This window comes from Trichechus manatus, unplaced genomic scaffold (assembly GCF_000243295.1).
Source record: "Trichechus manatus latirostris isolate Lorelei unplaced genomic scaffold, TriManLat1.0 scaffold00091, whole genome shotgun sequence".
Taxonomy (NCBI): Eukaryota; Metazoa; Chordata; class Mammalia; order Sirenia; family Trichechidae; genus Trichechus; species Trichechus manatus.
Window position 1 is genome coordinate 1,757,400 of NW_004444027.1, and position 16,133 is coordinate 1,773,532.

The following is a 16,133-nucleotide window of genomic DNA, read 5'->3' on the forward strand; positions in this document are numbered from 1 at the left end:
AACATCGTCTCACTCCCAGGCCTTCCCCTTCCACAAGCCAACTTCTTTCCCCTAGTGAGTATTTCCTGGGTCACGAAGGCTGACCCTTTCCATCTGGAATCAATCAGTCAACTCCTGACAACTTCCTGAAACACCTCACTCCATTTCCTGTTCTCTCCCCCTTCTCTCTTTCCCCCTGGTTTGCTTCACTCTTCAAAACTGCAGGCCACAGCAGCTTAATGTTAGAGGGTCAGACACAGTTAGACTCCAAAACACTACACAAGGACACCTTTGACCTTCAAAAATCTTTACATCTTAGCTAAACAAATCAAGGTCAACATTTCTTAGCATTACCTTGTTAACTATTTGTTTGCATCTTTGCCAATGATCTTCTGATCATACAACCATCAATACCACTTGTTTTCCTAAGATCATAAATTGATTTGTTTTAAAACTAGCAAATTTCGTGTTGATAAAAGGTGCCACTTAGAGGTACCTGAAACCAAAAATTGCCAGTATTACAGAAAAAATCGGGAGAGTATACCATACAAAAGAACTTCTACTCACTCATAAATGACACCTAACCCTGATACCTATTCCTTTCTAAAGCTGTCAGACTCTCTTGGCACTGCCATTTTGCTCGCACAGCCCTAAAGGACGCCAATTAGGAATACAGATGTCCATAATTTGCGTGGGATGGACACCCAGTTTTTGCTGCTGACACTGGTGACAGCTTTCATTTATTTCTCATAGTTGATGCATCTATATTTCAGCTCAAAGCTCAAATAGAAAAGCCTGCAGGTCTAAAAACTAAGCCATGTAGATGATAGCTCTCCTCAAATGATACATTTTAATTCAGTGCAAAAACGGCCACCAATTACGTTCATGCAAATATTATTCATGATGTGGTACCTCTAAGCCAATGTTCCAAGAAAGAGAAGTAGGGATCAATTGAAATTGCTTGCATTTTTTAAGTGAAAGTGCTTTTCACTCTTTGCCATTCCTTATTTTGCTTTGATGTGACCTCTAATTTTGGGTGAGGCCAAATCAATAAACATAGTCCAAATGCGGAATGACAGTGGTAGGTTCAATTTTGAAGCACCTAATCATACAGCAGCTTTAGTTGATTATACATGAATAAAAAGTTTGTATCTCCCCTTAAAAAATGCAAGAAAGTTTTAAGAACAAAATCTGCAAGTATGTTAGCAATCTGTTAAAAGTCCTCAAGAAAACTGATTGGCTTTCTCAAATTATATTTTTCTTCTCATTACCCAAAAGTTCTCCCATGTCCCTTACTCTAATAATTTATACAAAGCAGGAGCTGAGTTGTAAAGAGTTCTTTCCTGCACATAAAAGACCACTGTGGGAGTTACTCTCTAGGTGGACACATACATTAATCTGCCTGTACAACTAATTTTCAACAGAGGAGATGTTTCTTTGGTATAAGAATGGTATCATGTGACAAGGAACTTTTACCAAACTGACTTATTCCAACCCTTGGGTTACTTTTATGCCTCATGTTAAAGTGTCCTTGGCTTTCTGGAACATCACACTTTTGTTTTTGCCAACTCTTTGTAATATTGATTCTACTCAAAACTCTAACTGTATGATTTAGTTGCATTATATAAGTCAGAGGAATGGTCAGCTTGAACCTTACAGCTAGCCTTTCTCAACTCATACCCAGGTGTTCCTACAAAGACCCTAAGTCTCACATAAGGAGGGTAAAAGAAGAAGGGAAGTCAAAATGAAAAATGTGTGGAATGACTAAAATGATCTGCTCTTTGAAGCAGAGGACAATTCCAGGGTCTGTATTCACTAGAGAATAATTACATTGGTTAGAAACCTCCCCATATGGATCAGAGTTCTTGCTTTGAAAACACACCAAAATCTACCATTAGTCCCACACAGTTCCCCTCCATTTCAATGAGGGTCATGGACCTCATAGCTGAATGTGGGGCCTTTGGTAGTTTAATCTCAGTAAAGCTACAACACATAGCATTTATAACAACTCAGCGTTGAAGACTCTGATACCTACTTACGAACACACATACACTAAACTAAATGAAAATGGTCTTGAAAATTCCTGTTATTTTGCCAAGTATGGAAAAAAATTCTTTATGACATTTTACATCTGGAAATGGAATTAATTTCATGATTTGCTTTTCCCTTATAACTGTTCAGTTGCTATATATGTTATTTCAGCTTTCCCAAAGCATAACTGTAATATGGGATTTTATTTTCCACCTGTGGAAGGAGGAAAGGGACATAGAGACCATTAAAAGGGTAGGGAAAATCAAGCAGACTTCTGGTTATGGTTGCCAACCAAGTTTGGAGTCCACTTCGTGAGAAGAAATAGTATACTGGTGTTTTTATATACTGGCTAATTCTCACAATCAGTGAGGTGAGTCTGAAGAAACAATTTTCTCTAAGCTTCCATTAACTCAACTCAGGCTAACAACAAACAAATTTGTTACTGTAAATTGTTTCCCTCTACCACTTTATTCTTGGCATACATCTTATTTTCAAACTAGAGTTAATGCTCAGATTCTTCTTTGTTAGTGGACTCCAGAGTCTTCAAAATTACCTTTAAACACCTACCCCACAAGCATGGATTTTATCTTCTTCTTTTTTTTTTTTTAAAGAATTCCCAGAATTCATAGAAATAGCTGCTGTTTCACATTCCCTGAGCTAGATTTCTGCTCAATTAAGTATCAAGTACCAAACAGGACAGCACAAAGTTGAATGGCATTGAGACAGATGTGGGGCATTCTGGGTTTGTCCACACCAAGGCAGAGGGAACTGTGACATTAATGACATAATTCCTAAGAAGATATCTTCTTCAGTAAGCAGACAGCACTAAGTTTCTATCAGTCAACAAGTATTTATTGAGAGCCCCAGGCATTATGCTACATGCAATGGAGTGTTATAGAAAACAATTTCACTATCTCAAGGAGCTTACCATGTAGCTGATGAAATATAACAAACACTAGACATAATCAGAAAATATTACGATGCAATAATATACACTTATTGACTAAATTGTGTGAACATTGTACATTCTAGAAGTCAGAAAGTGAGAAGAATAAGCCCTAACTGAAAGTAGTAATAGACATTTTCATCAAGGAAGTGGAATTTGAAACAGGCCTTGAAGAACTAAAAAAATTTAGTTATACAACCAGAGGCTATTGAAATGATTATTTTGGCACTTTAAAAAAAATTCTACTTGGCGTAAGTATAGTAGTAGGCCGAAGAGCATCTCTGCTGGCATATTTTGGCAAATTTGGCTTAGAATGGACAAATTTTGGGGCTTTCTTTTTAAAAAACAGTTGAATATGTACAGAAATCAAGTGGCAATTTGTTTAACCAGCTGTTCGTTCATCAGGTAGCCTGAAAACCATTCATGTACTTCACAACACAATTTCCTTTCGTCTCAAAGGCCATGGACACTTGCTACTTCCACCCAATCTCATTTTGTTCCCAATGAACCCATTGCTCTTCCCAGCTACAGTTTATGCCAAATGGGATGGTTATGGCCAAGGGGCAGTATTTTAGTAGCTGAAGTTTTGAGAGCCACAGGGAAGTCATATGCATTTGATGCAGTTCTTGGTTTGTCTTGGTCCTTCTTTTCTACCAAACTCTGTCACAAGGGACATTGTGAATCACCTGTTGTCCATCAAAACTCAGGAACAAGGCAGGACCCATAAGCACGAAGGAATCTATGCATTCCTGTTGCAGAATTAAGAAAGCTTTGCTTTCCAGAAGTTCTGCAACTGATTGTTCAAGAATATGCTCAGGGGTAGGTTTTCATGCCCAAATTGGAGTCCCCTAAAATATTTTAGTATTTAGGCTTTATTTCCACCTAGCTGAAGTCTGACATATCCTTTCCCCAAAGTTATTTAGGTAACTACCTGTTTGCACTTCTCTCCTTCTTCTCCCACAAAGAACTCATAACACATTTCCTATATGAGTTGGCCAGAATTCTTATCACTATGTTTTTTGTCCCCGTTTGAGACACTGAAAGTCAGGGCTGGCGGCAGCAGAAGGTTACACTATCAAATATAGAAAAGCTTGAAATAACCCACAGAAAACCTTCCCCAAGCTTAAAGCTTTGACTATGTCAAAGAACCTCAGACCTTCAAAGGTTTTTTTTTTTTTTCCTGACTCCAAATAGATAATTATTATTTCTTAACTTGAAATATCTGGTTTGTTTTACCACCAGATAATGGACTCACCTGTTGATCAGAGAGGCCATAAGTCAAGTGATTTTCATTATGTGCTTTAAACTGCTGCTCAGTAGCACAGCAAATTTCAAATGGTGGATGAGATCACAAAGCAGCTGGAGTGGCTCTTGAACCGAACAATTTGAACTGAAGAAACCTGCAGGCGGCTGGAGCTGTATTAAATTTTTACCATTTGGAGTTAATTTAAACTCTCGTTTTTCTCTTAAACTGGTGTGAGAGAAACATTCAACATTTTTTATTTAAGGGAAATAGATGGTGGTGCCATTAAAAAGTTTTACATAGGAGCTGGGATTTAAAAAAAATCATAAGGGGTTGGATGGATCTTGGCCCTGTTCCAAGATGTGAGTAGCCCTGCCCTTTGCTCTTACATCGTTCAGTAAAACAGACTAATGGCCATCACCCAGCTGTGTGGACTAGGTGTCTTTGCCATATACATTCATTTTCCCATCATTCTTATGTTGCATCCAGCATGTTGCAGAAACAGGCACTAGGCCACCAGGCACTAGGCCTCTCACATTACCAAACTACCCTGCTGACATCAGTCCTCACACGGCCTTCCTTCCTTTCTTCATTCTGATCAAGCAGATCTTTGTGTCCTAAGTTTCCCTCTTCCTCACCACTGTGCATTTCTTCTCACTCTCTCAGAGGTCTGACACACCTCCCAGGTGCGTCCTCACAAAGCGCCAACTCTTACCCTCATTCCCTTCAAATCTCCTCTGAGACTCCATTCTATTACGCCCATCTGGGCTTGTGTGCAGATCCCTATAAGCAAACTGGAATCAGCTCAACACGGAGATCTTTCCCAACTTGGCCCCTGAAATGACTTTTCTTTCACTAGGAATGTGTGTGCCCTTCCAGACATACTGACATCTTATCTCTTGAATCAAAAGATAGCAAGGCCTGTACGTGTACCTCAGTTTTCTTCCTAGCATAATTACATAAATTAAAAATTATTATTATGGTGGAACTGAGGCTTACTTAATCTAAAAAGGGTAGTAATTTAGGGGGTGAATTTGAAACATTCAAAAGTCACTCAGAAAATTTCAACAAATGGCAGAAAGAATCTTTTAGTAATTACAAGGAAGCTTTAAGTTTGAATGTTGGAGTTCATTAAAAGTGATTTGGGGTCAGAAATGTGTCAAGTCAACTGCTACCAACTCCAGAATTACGTAATATAAAAACACACTACCCATATGATGGAAAACACTCCAGTCCTCTACAGTGATCACCTCTTTTTAAAAGGATCCTTTTAAGGCAGGGAAAAAAAATTGGCACCCAGACTTCTGAGCTTCCCAAACTCAGGTAAACGATCTGCTGATATTAGAGCCCTATTATAGATGATGATGTGGAAAACTTTGAAAACTATTCAGAATAGCATCTGCCTTTGCAATTATTATAATGGTGAGTATTATTTAGCTCCCGTATGATACATACATGAGTATCATTCATACTTGACCACATCCCTGAGTTACATCAGTCACCACAAAGACAATTTGTACCATGCAGGGCCACTCTGCTTCTGCACAAGTCACTTAAAGACCACAGAGGCTGACCTAAGTTATATAAATCACTTACTTATTTTATTTTCTGTATCTCCCTATTAGGATGTAAGCTCCTTAAGGGCAGGGACTTTTGTCTGTTTTAGTCACTGATGTATCTCCAGCACTTAGGATGTCTGAAACATAGAATTTGCTCAATAATATTGGTTGGGTGAATTAGTAAATGAAAACTTGCACGTGTGTTTTCACTATGATTTGGAGTAGACCTGTAGGTGAGCATATATATGAGTGTGATTGGGAACAATAAGCATCTATATGAGTGTGACTGATAGCAATATGCTGATTGTTGTCAACGTCTACTGGGTTTTAGAATTTGAATGTGGAAGACGATAGCGTGCCTGCCTCTTTTTCCTGGCTTGATTTTCTCCTTGGCTTTACAACTGCCTGCTTTCCTCTCACAATGCAAAGAAATAAAGAATGAGGTTCACTGCATCTTAACAAGCCTGTCTGTCAGTTTAAACTAGACATAAACCTCTTTTCTGTCCCTTCATTGAGTTGTTAATCTGGGTGTTTCACCTAATTGTTTCCAAGGAGGGCAGAAGTGATTTTCTGCATGCATGGTCCATGGATTTAGATACCTTGGGGGCCCTGGAAATCTTTTGTTCTTCCTTCTTTCCTTCCTCCCTTCTTCCCTCCCTCCCTCCTTCCCTCCTTCCTTCTTCTCTCTTAAAAACTTATTTAATAACAATTGATTGAGCTCTGCATAGTAGCTGGCACTGTGCTAGACAGTGTGAGAAACGAAAAAATGAAAAAAATCATACCAGCTACCCTCAAGCAGCTCACAGTCTACTAGAAAAACAAACAATAATATTGCAATACAATGTGATAAACGCCATAGTAGAGGTTTGTATAGATTGCTATGTTGGCGCAGAAGAGGGAGCCAATAGCCCTTCCTGGAAGAGTCAGAAAATGCCTGACAAAGGCAGTGACACTCAGGTTTAGTCTTCAAGCATGAGTAGTAGTCACAAGTTGGAGAGAGGTGAAGGGTTCTCAGGTAGAGGGACAAAGGGTGGAAAGGCTCCGAGATATAATAGAAACCATGAGATGTGCCTGGTGAGCAGTGAACATATATAGACATCAGGAGATGGGCATGTCAGAAGAGTTGCCCAGTCTGAGGATATTGAGTAAGTCTTATCAGTCATCTAACTGAAAGGTCGGCAGTTTGCAACCACCAGCCACTCTGCAGGAGAAAGACGTGGCAGTCTGCTTCCGTAGAGGTTTACAGCCTTGGAAACCCTATGAGGTCGCTATGAGTCGGAATTGACTCGGCAGTAGTGGGTTTGGTTTGAGTTTTGGTTATCAGTCATGCTAAAAGTCTGGGTTTTTTTTCCTGTGGATAGTAGATATTCATGACATGTTATAAGCAGGGGAGTGACATGATTAGATTTGTTTTTTAAGACTACTGGCAAGTAGTGCTGAGGCTGAGTTAGACAAGGACAGGTAGAGGTGCAGAGGCCCATTGTAGTTTTTCAGGAGAGAGATGGACTTAACAAATTCTTAGGCGGAAGAAATGACACTTTACCAATAAAAGAGGAGAGGTGGGTTTCCAGGAAAGGATCAGCGAGTGAGTATTGAGTTCTGTTTTGAACATGTGCTCATTAGTCATCCCCTCAGTCATCCAAGGGGAGATGCCCAGTAGGGAAGTAGAGCTATATGTCTGTAGCTCCAGAGAAGGATGGAGGCTGAGGGTATGGATCAAGGAGACATCTGGAAACAGATGACATTTGAAGCCAAGAAAGTGGGAAGATTACCAGGAAGAGTCCTAAAGGGGCAGATCGCCATTACATGGGCTAAACTACACAGAGAATGACTATTTGGTGTTAGATGAATTCAATCTCTTTAGATCAAGGGTTTTTAATCTAGCACCCATGGGACTGTAAGAGTTGTTTCAAGAGGTCTGAAAGCTCCTAAAATTTTAAGCAAAACTTTGTTTAAACATACTTTTTCTTTTTTTTTTTTTTTGATAGAAACTAGCTTTTCCCAGGGATCTGGGCCAAAAAAGGGTTAAAACCCATTGTGTTTAGATAAATCTTTTATATGTCCTATGATACTGAGGACTTGAGTTGAATGGAAGAGAGGTTTGGTTCAGGCTGGAAAATAAATTTGATATACTGATTTCATTCTCATTCAATCATTTTTGAAAAAAGAATACAGGTTCCACCAGTGTTTTGGGGATACAGGAAGAAGGAGGGATAAGAGAGGAGGGAAAGTTTGGTTGGATTTGTGCTGGCTTAAAACAGTGTGCATTTCTAGTCTGTTTCCTCACAAAAGATTTATTGACATTAAATCAATGTTTATCATATAACACAAGTGGAGAAATGATGTAGTTGTCTATATGGTTTAAGCGAAATGAAAGCTTTAAATATTTTCACTGAAATATTCAGATAACTGAGATCAAACTGTGTGTAGGTATTCGGAAGGGTTGCTTAAATTATTTGAACATTTGTCTCAATTTTCTACCTTACTTTGCATGTTTGGCAAGCCAAACTGTTATGATTATCTTTATCATTCTAAGTGATATAAGTATTCCAGGAATTCCTAAAAGTTACCATTCCTTCAGACTCTTCCACCACCTCCACCATTACCAACTACCTCTGATTTTGTTTTCATGTTTTTAACTTGATCCAAGTTTCTCACTTGCCTATTGTAGCACATAGGCAAGCCTTTCTTCATATAGTCTTCTCCATTTAAAAGAGCTTTCACTGAAAGTTAAATTCTTAATGGAATCTTAAGTACAGCATAAAAACTGCCAGTTACTGTGTATGTCAAAAGACATTATCAATAAAGCAAAATGACAACCCACAGAATGGGAGAAAATATTTGAAAATCATACATCCAATAAGAGTTTAGTTTCCCAAATATATGAAGAACTCAACAATAAAAAGACAAACCAATTAAAAATGAGCAAAGAATTTGAATAGACATTTTTCCAAGTAAGACATAAATAGCCAATAAGCTCAAGAAAAGATGCTCAATATCATCAGTCATTAAAAAAACCAAACCTGTTGCCATGGAGTCGATTCTGTTAGGGAAACACAAATCAAAACCACAATGCAATGCCACTTCACATCCACTAGGATGACTATAATTTAAAAATTGCAAAATAACAAGCGTTGGTGAGGATGTTGAGAAATTGGAACCCTCATACATTGCTGGTTGAAATGTAAAATAGTGCAGTTGCTGTGGAAAACAGTTTGACAGTTTCTCAAAAAGTTAAAGATAGAATTACCATATGACCCAGCAATTCCATGCCTAGGTATATTCCCAAAAGAATTGAAAACATATGCTTACACAAACACTTATACGTGAATGTTCATAGCAGCATTATTCATAATAGCCAAAAACTGGAAATAGCCCAAATGTCCATCAATGGATAAATGGACAGACAAAATATGGTATATCCATATAATGGAATATTATTCAGCCATAAAAAGAAATGAAATACTGATATATGCTATGACATGGATGACCTTTGAAAACATTATGTTAAGTGAAAGAAGTCACAAAAGACCACATGTTGTATGATTCCATTTATATGAAATGTTCAGAATAGGCAGGGGGAAGGATCAGCATGATAGAAAGGAGTGGTTTAACTTTCTAAATGGGGGCTGGTAATAGTATTTTAACTTAAATATTGTAACAAAAAATTTTCCAGTCATAGAAAGATTGTCTGATAACTACAATGTAGTGAAAAATAGGAATCTTTTTCAAAGTAGCTCTCACTGGCCTTTTGTGTCCCACTCTCCTGTGTTCCCTTCTCTCCTATTAACTCTTTAATGGCGTTGATCACAACCAACTATGTGACTATGGCAAAGCTGCAGAAGATCTCTGAGTGACAGGCAGGACTGGCTACATAATTTGTGGGGCTTAGTGCAAAATGAAAATATGGGTCCCCTTGTTCAAACATAATTAAGAAAAGAATGTCTGCCCTTGAGCATTATGTTATTTTAAGAACTATATGGGATCAAATTGACAACAGCAACTGGAAATATTACCTAGGAACCTTAGGGGGCCGTGAGTTTATGTTAAAGGGGGAGGAACAATTCAGAAAAAGAGGGTGAGGATGGTTGCACAACTCAAAGAATGTAATCAGTGTCACTGACTTGTACTTGCAGAAATTGTTGAACTGGTGTATGTTCTGCAGTGTACATTCTCAACAACAAAAAATAAAATAAATTAAAAAATAATAACAACTAAGAATTCTACGGAGGTGACAGCAAAGCATTAAACTGAGTGACTACACAGATCGCACACGCATGGTCTGTTGGAAAGAGTTTGATGAGACAGAACTTCCTGGCTGCTACCTCTACCACCTTCTCATTGTGATTAGGGGCAAATTATTTAAACCCCCAGAGCCTCCACTTCTTCGCATAAAACATGAGGCTCATGATCCCGATCTCTCCTGTTGCTTAGAGGATTTTTTTTTTGTTTTTAAATCTTAAGCTTGAATACTATTGCTTAAAATGTTTCTTATTTTTCTATGGCCCTGGGTAGTGCAAATGGTTAAGTGCTCAGCTGCTATCCTAAAGATGGGTGGTTCAAGTCCACCCAGAGGCACCTTGGAAGAAAAGCCTGGCAATGTTCTAGAAAATCAGACATTAAAAACTCCACTGGAGCACAGTTTTATTCTGATACACATGATGTTGCCAGGAGTAAGATTTGACTGAACGGCAACTGGTAATTTTCCTATGGAGAAGGGGGTGCTCTGTATTTAGATTGGTCAATGGCAGCAAAGCCATTTGGTGAATTAAATATGGGTGCTTCAAAGATTAAGGAAGGAGCCCGAGAGGGGCTGCACTTCCTCTCATCTCCAACCTGACACACTTTGCCTTGCTCTGTGTTTTTATTAGAGCGTATTCTCAGTACATCAGTGGCAAGGGTGATGAAACCAGTGGCAGATTTAACTGCCAGGCAGCTGGGTCATCGTCCCATGGGTCTTGTTGCCATGCTGCGATCTTAAAGTGACCACGGCTGTTTGGGCTGCTGCTTTCCAGAAGGCTTAGAGAGGGACCACTGAATAGTTAATCGGAGGAAAAGGAGAGACGGGTTGTTGCTTGCAGAAAGCACAGAGAAGCCGCTTTGAAAAATCCCAAGGTGGCTGAATATCAAGAACACAGTTCCTGCTGTGGGCAGCTGTGTGTGCGAAGGGCAGCCTGAGGGCTTAAAATCAAATCTCCAGCATGGGTTGGTGCCTCTCCCTGTGGGGATTTGGCAGTGGAGGCAGAAGGCCTAAACACTACAAAATGAAGAAAACCTCAATACCATCGGGTAAGGGTTATCACTCAGTTATCTTTTTTATTGTTAGCAGTATCAGTAAATTTTTTTCCTCAGAAAGAAAAAGAGTGAGAAGGAGAAAGAAAACAGGATGACTTATTTAACAGGAAAGAACTGCAGGCCCCTTACCTGAAACCGTCTCATGTCCCTTGGGTTTCCTGCTGTTTTCAAACAATTCTGATTGCACTTGAGAAAAAATTTTAAAAAGAATCTGTGAAGAGAAAGCAATGTGTTACATTTTTGAGTAAACATTGTTTAAGGGAGAATATATCTGCATTATATTAGATTTGATTTGAAAGTGATTGTATTTCAGGTCTGGGGAATTTCAGCCAGCCTTGCCTGTGAAAGAACATTGCTGACCCTTTGCAATTCGCAAATTTGGATGTTTTCAATCGAGAGTCATATTCCCTCTTCTCCAGTCACTGTCGGGGATTGTTAAGTGGTTCACAAGTTGGGCTCCTGGTTTGCACCCTGGCCCTGTAGTTACCAGGGCACGATCTCTCCAAAGAGGGCTTCAAGAGCAGCAGTGACTCCCTGCCGTGCAAAAATGCCTTGCTCCGGGGTTAAAAATGGCATGACTGAGCCCAGATACCCAGGGTCTATCACGCATGTGGCTTTTGGCTGGCCACACACACATTCAGGCTCAAACACTTAATGCATATACCCCCACACACAAAGGTCCCCTGATGTTTACAAACAGTTTATACAAAATCAGAAAATTCTGTTACCACTGAAATACCAAATCAGTCTTTACAGGTAGATACTGGGGGTTTATGACTAATAACAAGTGCCTATCTCCTTTCAGACCAACTACAGAGTATCCCTGGGCCCCCCGAACCCAAAAATAATACTAAGGTACAGAATAATAGTCTGAGGTTATCATTTGTCAGACATATTTTTTAAGCCAATGTTCTCCTAAATAACCTATTTGTGCCATTTTTAAAGTGGACATCTTTAATCAGTCAATGACATCAACTAAGAAAAATGGGAAAAGCGGCCTTTCACAATTTACATATTTAATGTTGGATATTTTGTTTCAAAATACAATAAGCTTTTCATTTATTTCACTTGCAGAGTCCTTTCCCTTAAAAAAAAAAAATCCAGCTTTTGCAGTGTTAAAGTCCCAGGTGAGCTAGGCCTACTTCCCTTTCTGTTACTATGACAACGAAATTTTACCGCAGTCCCAAAGTCCCTTCAGAACTCTCACATCCATGCCTTGAATTAGAACTTTAAAGGAAAAGATATACATTTTTTTCCAGGATTTACCAACAGAAATAAGTAGAAATAAACAATGCTTCCAAAAATTCTGTTTTAAAGCAACCTTGGTAGGATGCTTTCATCCGGACCTTCTGTTTATCTTTGTTTTTTCACAGTCGCACAAAAGAAGTAGACAGTGAGCCAATTAACTGTGGTTAACACTTAAAAAAACTGATGGGAAGATAAACAGTAAATGATAAAGTAGGGAAGAAGGGGGAATAGCACTGTTCAGAGTGTTTTCTGAATTTAAGAGGATCTTTTGTTCCTGATTTGCTAAAAACATTTGGCAAAGTACTCCTGACCCTGTCTGTGAGTAAGGCTGGGCGTGAATTTGAAAATAAAAGCTAAATATTTGTTCACCAATTTACACATTCACCTGTTTCTCACTTCTCACTTTAATCTCTCTTTGGGGTGGGGAGGCGATTGGGCATCACCCTCTGTGCCATGGCGGTGCCCGGGATCTTTACCGGAGGGCAGAGAAAAAGCTCTGCCTTCGTCGCTTTATGAAATGTTCTCGTTCACAACCTGCATCCGATTTCTAAAGCGCAATGAATTCCTGCCCACGATCACAGGAGTGCATTAGAGAGACGGCTGATTATTTAAGAAGAGATTGATCGGATTGTAAACATTTTATTTTATTGTTTTAAGGGGAATCATGTACACTCTTCCATTTGTGTGTTCAAGTCAGCCTCGCCACAGCAACCTGCAATACACGCTGATGCGGAGGGACTTCAAACTCGCCTTTTTCTTACTTGAGTCTCTTTCCAAACAATAGCCCCCATTCCCATATCATGCTTGCCCGCCAACATCCCTATCAATTTACAATTAATTTACGTCTTTCCCCCTTCTAAAACCAAATACAGTGATTTTTCTCACTCTTCGATTTTTGGTTAAGTTTTGCCACAACTAAACTCTGTATGTGTTATCCTTCCCCCATCTACCCCCACCCCTTCTCCAAAATGTATCTGCTGCAAACAGTAATGTTCATGAAGGCATTGTTATATGAATGGTGTTGGAGGTGGAAAACTGCAAAGGAGGTGTTTACATAAAATCAAATTGATTATGGGAAACAAGGAGCCTGCTGAAGTGCTTTACTCGTTTTAAATTAAGACCTTTAACAGTTCTTTGGTTGGAAATCACCCAATTTTAACTCTTTTGCTTGCCTGGGATCTGAGTTTGTAATCCTCACAGCCTCTCCCACGCTAGGAGTTAGCATTCTGTTCACAAATGGGCGAAGGATGGTAGAGAAAGAAAGGGAGAAGAGGTGGGGGTGGGGGGAGAGTTCCTTACATTGTATACCGTCTAAGTGAAGGCACAGCTACTTCTAAACGGTTAGCACCAGAAATTATAGCCTGGATACTTTACATGTTGACCTAAAAATTAATTAGAAGAAATGGTAGGGCTTACTGACATCTCCAATTTATTCTCTTCTTTTTATTCTCTTCCTCCCCTCCACCCACTATGATCCCCATGTTCAGGGTCTTAGTGCAGAACCTTTTACTAACCAACTATCCATTAACCACAGGGTAACTTGCAGGGAACAAATTCTCTCAGAATCCCTTGGGTCTGAAGCCCTCCGAAGCCAGAGCTGCCTGGAAAACGTTAGCTCTCTCCACTCAAAAACGGGAAACCAAAATGAATTACAAGATTCAGAGCAAATGTGCAGCTTCTCATCAGCATAGAAATTGTTATTTCCACTTTCTCCAAATAATGTTGACTACATAAATATTATAACCACTTAGCATGGTACACTTTGCCAGGCTTCTGATCTCATTGCTTAAGAGTGAACACTAACAACTGTAGGTTTATCCTTGTTTTAGAGACTAAGAGGAATAGAGAGACGGGGTCAAAATGTGAACTCAGCCCTTGGATACCAGTCTGGTTACTAGGTCACTGAGGCAGGATAATGTACCAAAAGGAATTTCTACACTCCACAAATATTTGTTAAATGCACTAGTCTTGGCCCTGCTACCAACTAATGATGTAACCAAGTTACCTCACTTTTTTGGGCCTCAATTTCTTCAACTGTTAAAAAAAATGGTATAACTTGGTTATCTCTGGGGTTCCTTCTAACATTAATATTCTATGATTGCAAAGAAAAACATGCAGAGCTGAAAACCCTCCAGAAAGGGCAACTTTGGGGAAAGAAACCACTGAAGATAGACAGACCATGATTTACTGAAGTCCAAGTGTGTTTGGGGGTTTCCTGAGATGAGATTCTGAAAGAAAAATAAGCAGGGACAGCTGACTGGTGTAGAATGGGGCATCTTGGGTGATGCCCACAGTCGATGGGCAGGTTGTTGGGCAAGATGGACTATTCCATTAGGATTCATTCTCTAATGCTGCTGAGGCAGGAGAGGGTGCCTCAGGAATATCACAGATCAGAGCCATCTCTGTCCTTGTTTATCATCCATCCAGTGTGGCCCAGAAGCTGAAAGGCACAGGGGTCACAGAGCAGAGGGAAAGAACTCTTGCTCAAAGTCTATTCCACAGCATGCACGGAGCTATGTGCTTGATATACAATGCCTCATTTAATTCTCACAACAACCCTATGAGCAACAAATCATCTCACCACTAGGAAAAACCAAGGCTCCAATAATTTAAGAAATTTGCTGAGGATTACATAGCTTGTAAGTGGCAGAAACAAGGATTTGAAACTGAATCTTTCTGGCACCAAGACCGATCTGGTGTTCCAGGGGTCCTGCAGTAATTAGGTTATGGTGGTGGTTGCACAATCTGTGATTATATTAAAAATCACTGAATTGTACACTTTAAGTGGGAGAACTTTACAGTATGTATATTACATCTCAATAAAGCTGCTTTTTAAAACTTCACAAAACATGGTCTAAAAAAGGCAAAAAAATAAAAAATAAAAATAAAAGAGGGGAGAGCGGGAGGAGGAAGACCAAATCAGGGGGGAAAAAAAAGATTGGCACCTTGGAAAGTGAGAGAAATGTTATACCCCAAGAAGAAAACATCAAGTCAAAGATAGCTCTCATAGCAGTAAATGCTCAATATTGAGAACTGCTGAATTCATTTATTTACTCATTTGATCAATACAGATTAAGTGTGTACTGTGTATCATAAAGGGTTCAGGCACAGTGGTAAACAAGACACACAAAATCTTTGTCCTCATGGAACACACAGTCAGGTGACTCAACAAATGCTTCCTCAGATTCCAAGATGATTCTGGAGTCCTCTGAATATAGCTCTGAGTAATATCCCAGGGGGATGAGCTAGTACCCAAGAAATTCCCTCCCCCATCTCTCGAATATTGGAAGGACACTCTGCACTGTTCAAGAATGGAATGAAAATGTATAGATGGTTCTGGACCCATGTTGTGAGCCTATCCCAAATAGAAAGTGAGTTTCAAACTAGATGCACGAGTAAGATGCAGAAGTAAGGTCCAGTGTACAGGGGATCCTCTGAATCACAGGAGAGCCAACTACTTAATATTCATGCCAGCTCCAGGATTATGGTCAATGGTCTGGCTATTACAAAGCCCAGATAATATTTGTCCAGATTTGTAGAAGAGACCTTTTAATTTGTCTCCAATTTAAGAGCTAAGGTCTAGTCCTTAATTTAAAAAATTAATATATGAGATGCTGTCATGGATTGAATTGTGTCCCCCAAAAATATCTGTCAACTTGGCATACCATTTTGTAATCTGATGTGATTTCCTTATGCATCATAAACTCAATCACTATAATCTAACAAAATGGATTAGTGGCAGTTATACTGATGAGGTATACAAGATTGGATAGTGTCTTAAGCCAATCTCTTTTGAGTTGTAACAGAGAGCAGTGAGCAGAGACACATGGGA

General features: G+C 39.4%; 1 protein-coding gene across 3 annotated transcripts in view; it reads right to left on the minus strand.

Moving 5' to 3' along the window:
• Positions 1 to 16,133, minus strand: part of EBF2 (EBF transcription factor 2) — a 207,732-nt gene that overhangs the window by 49,464 nt on the left and 142,135 nt on the right. For all 3 annotated transcript variants that reach the window (XM_012557224.1, XM_004382162.1, XM_004382163.1), the window contains one exon: positions 11,183 to 11,264. In XM_012557224.1, the coding sequence (XP_012412678.1) occupies positions 11,183 to 11,264 (82 nt within the window). The remainder of the gene's footprint in view (positions 1 to 11,182; positions 11,265 to 16,133) is intronic.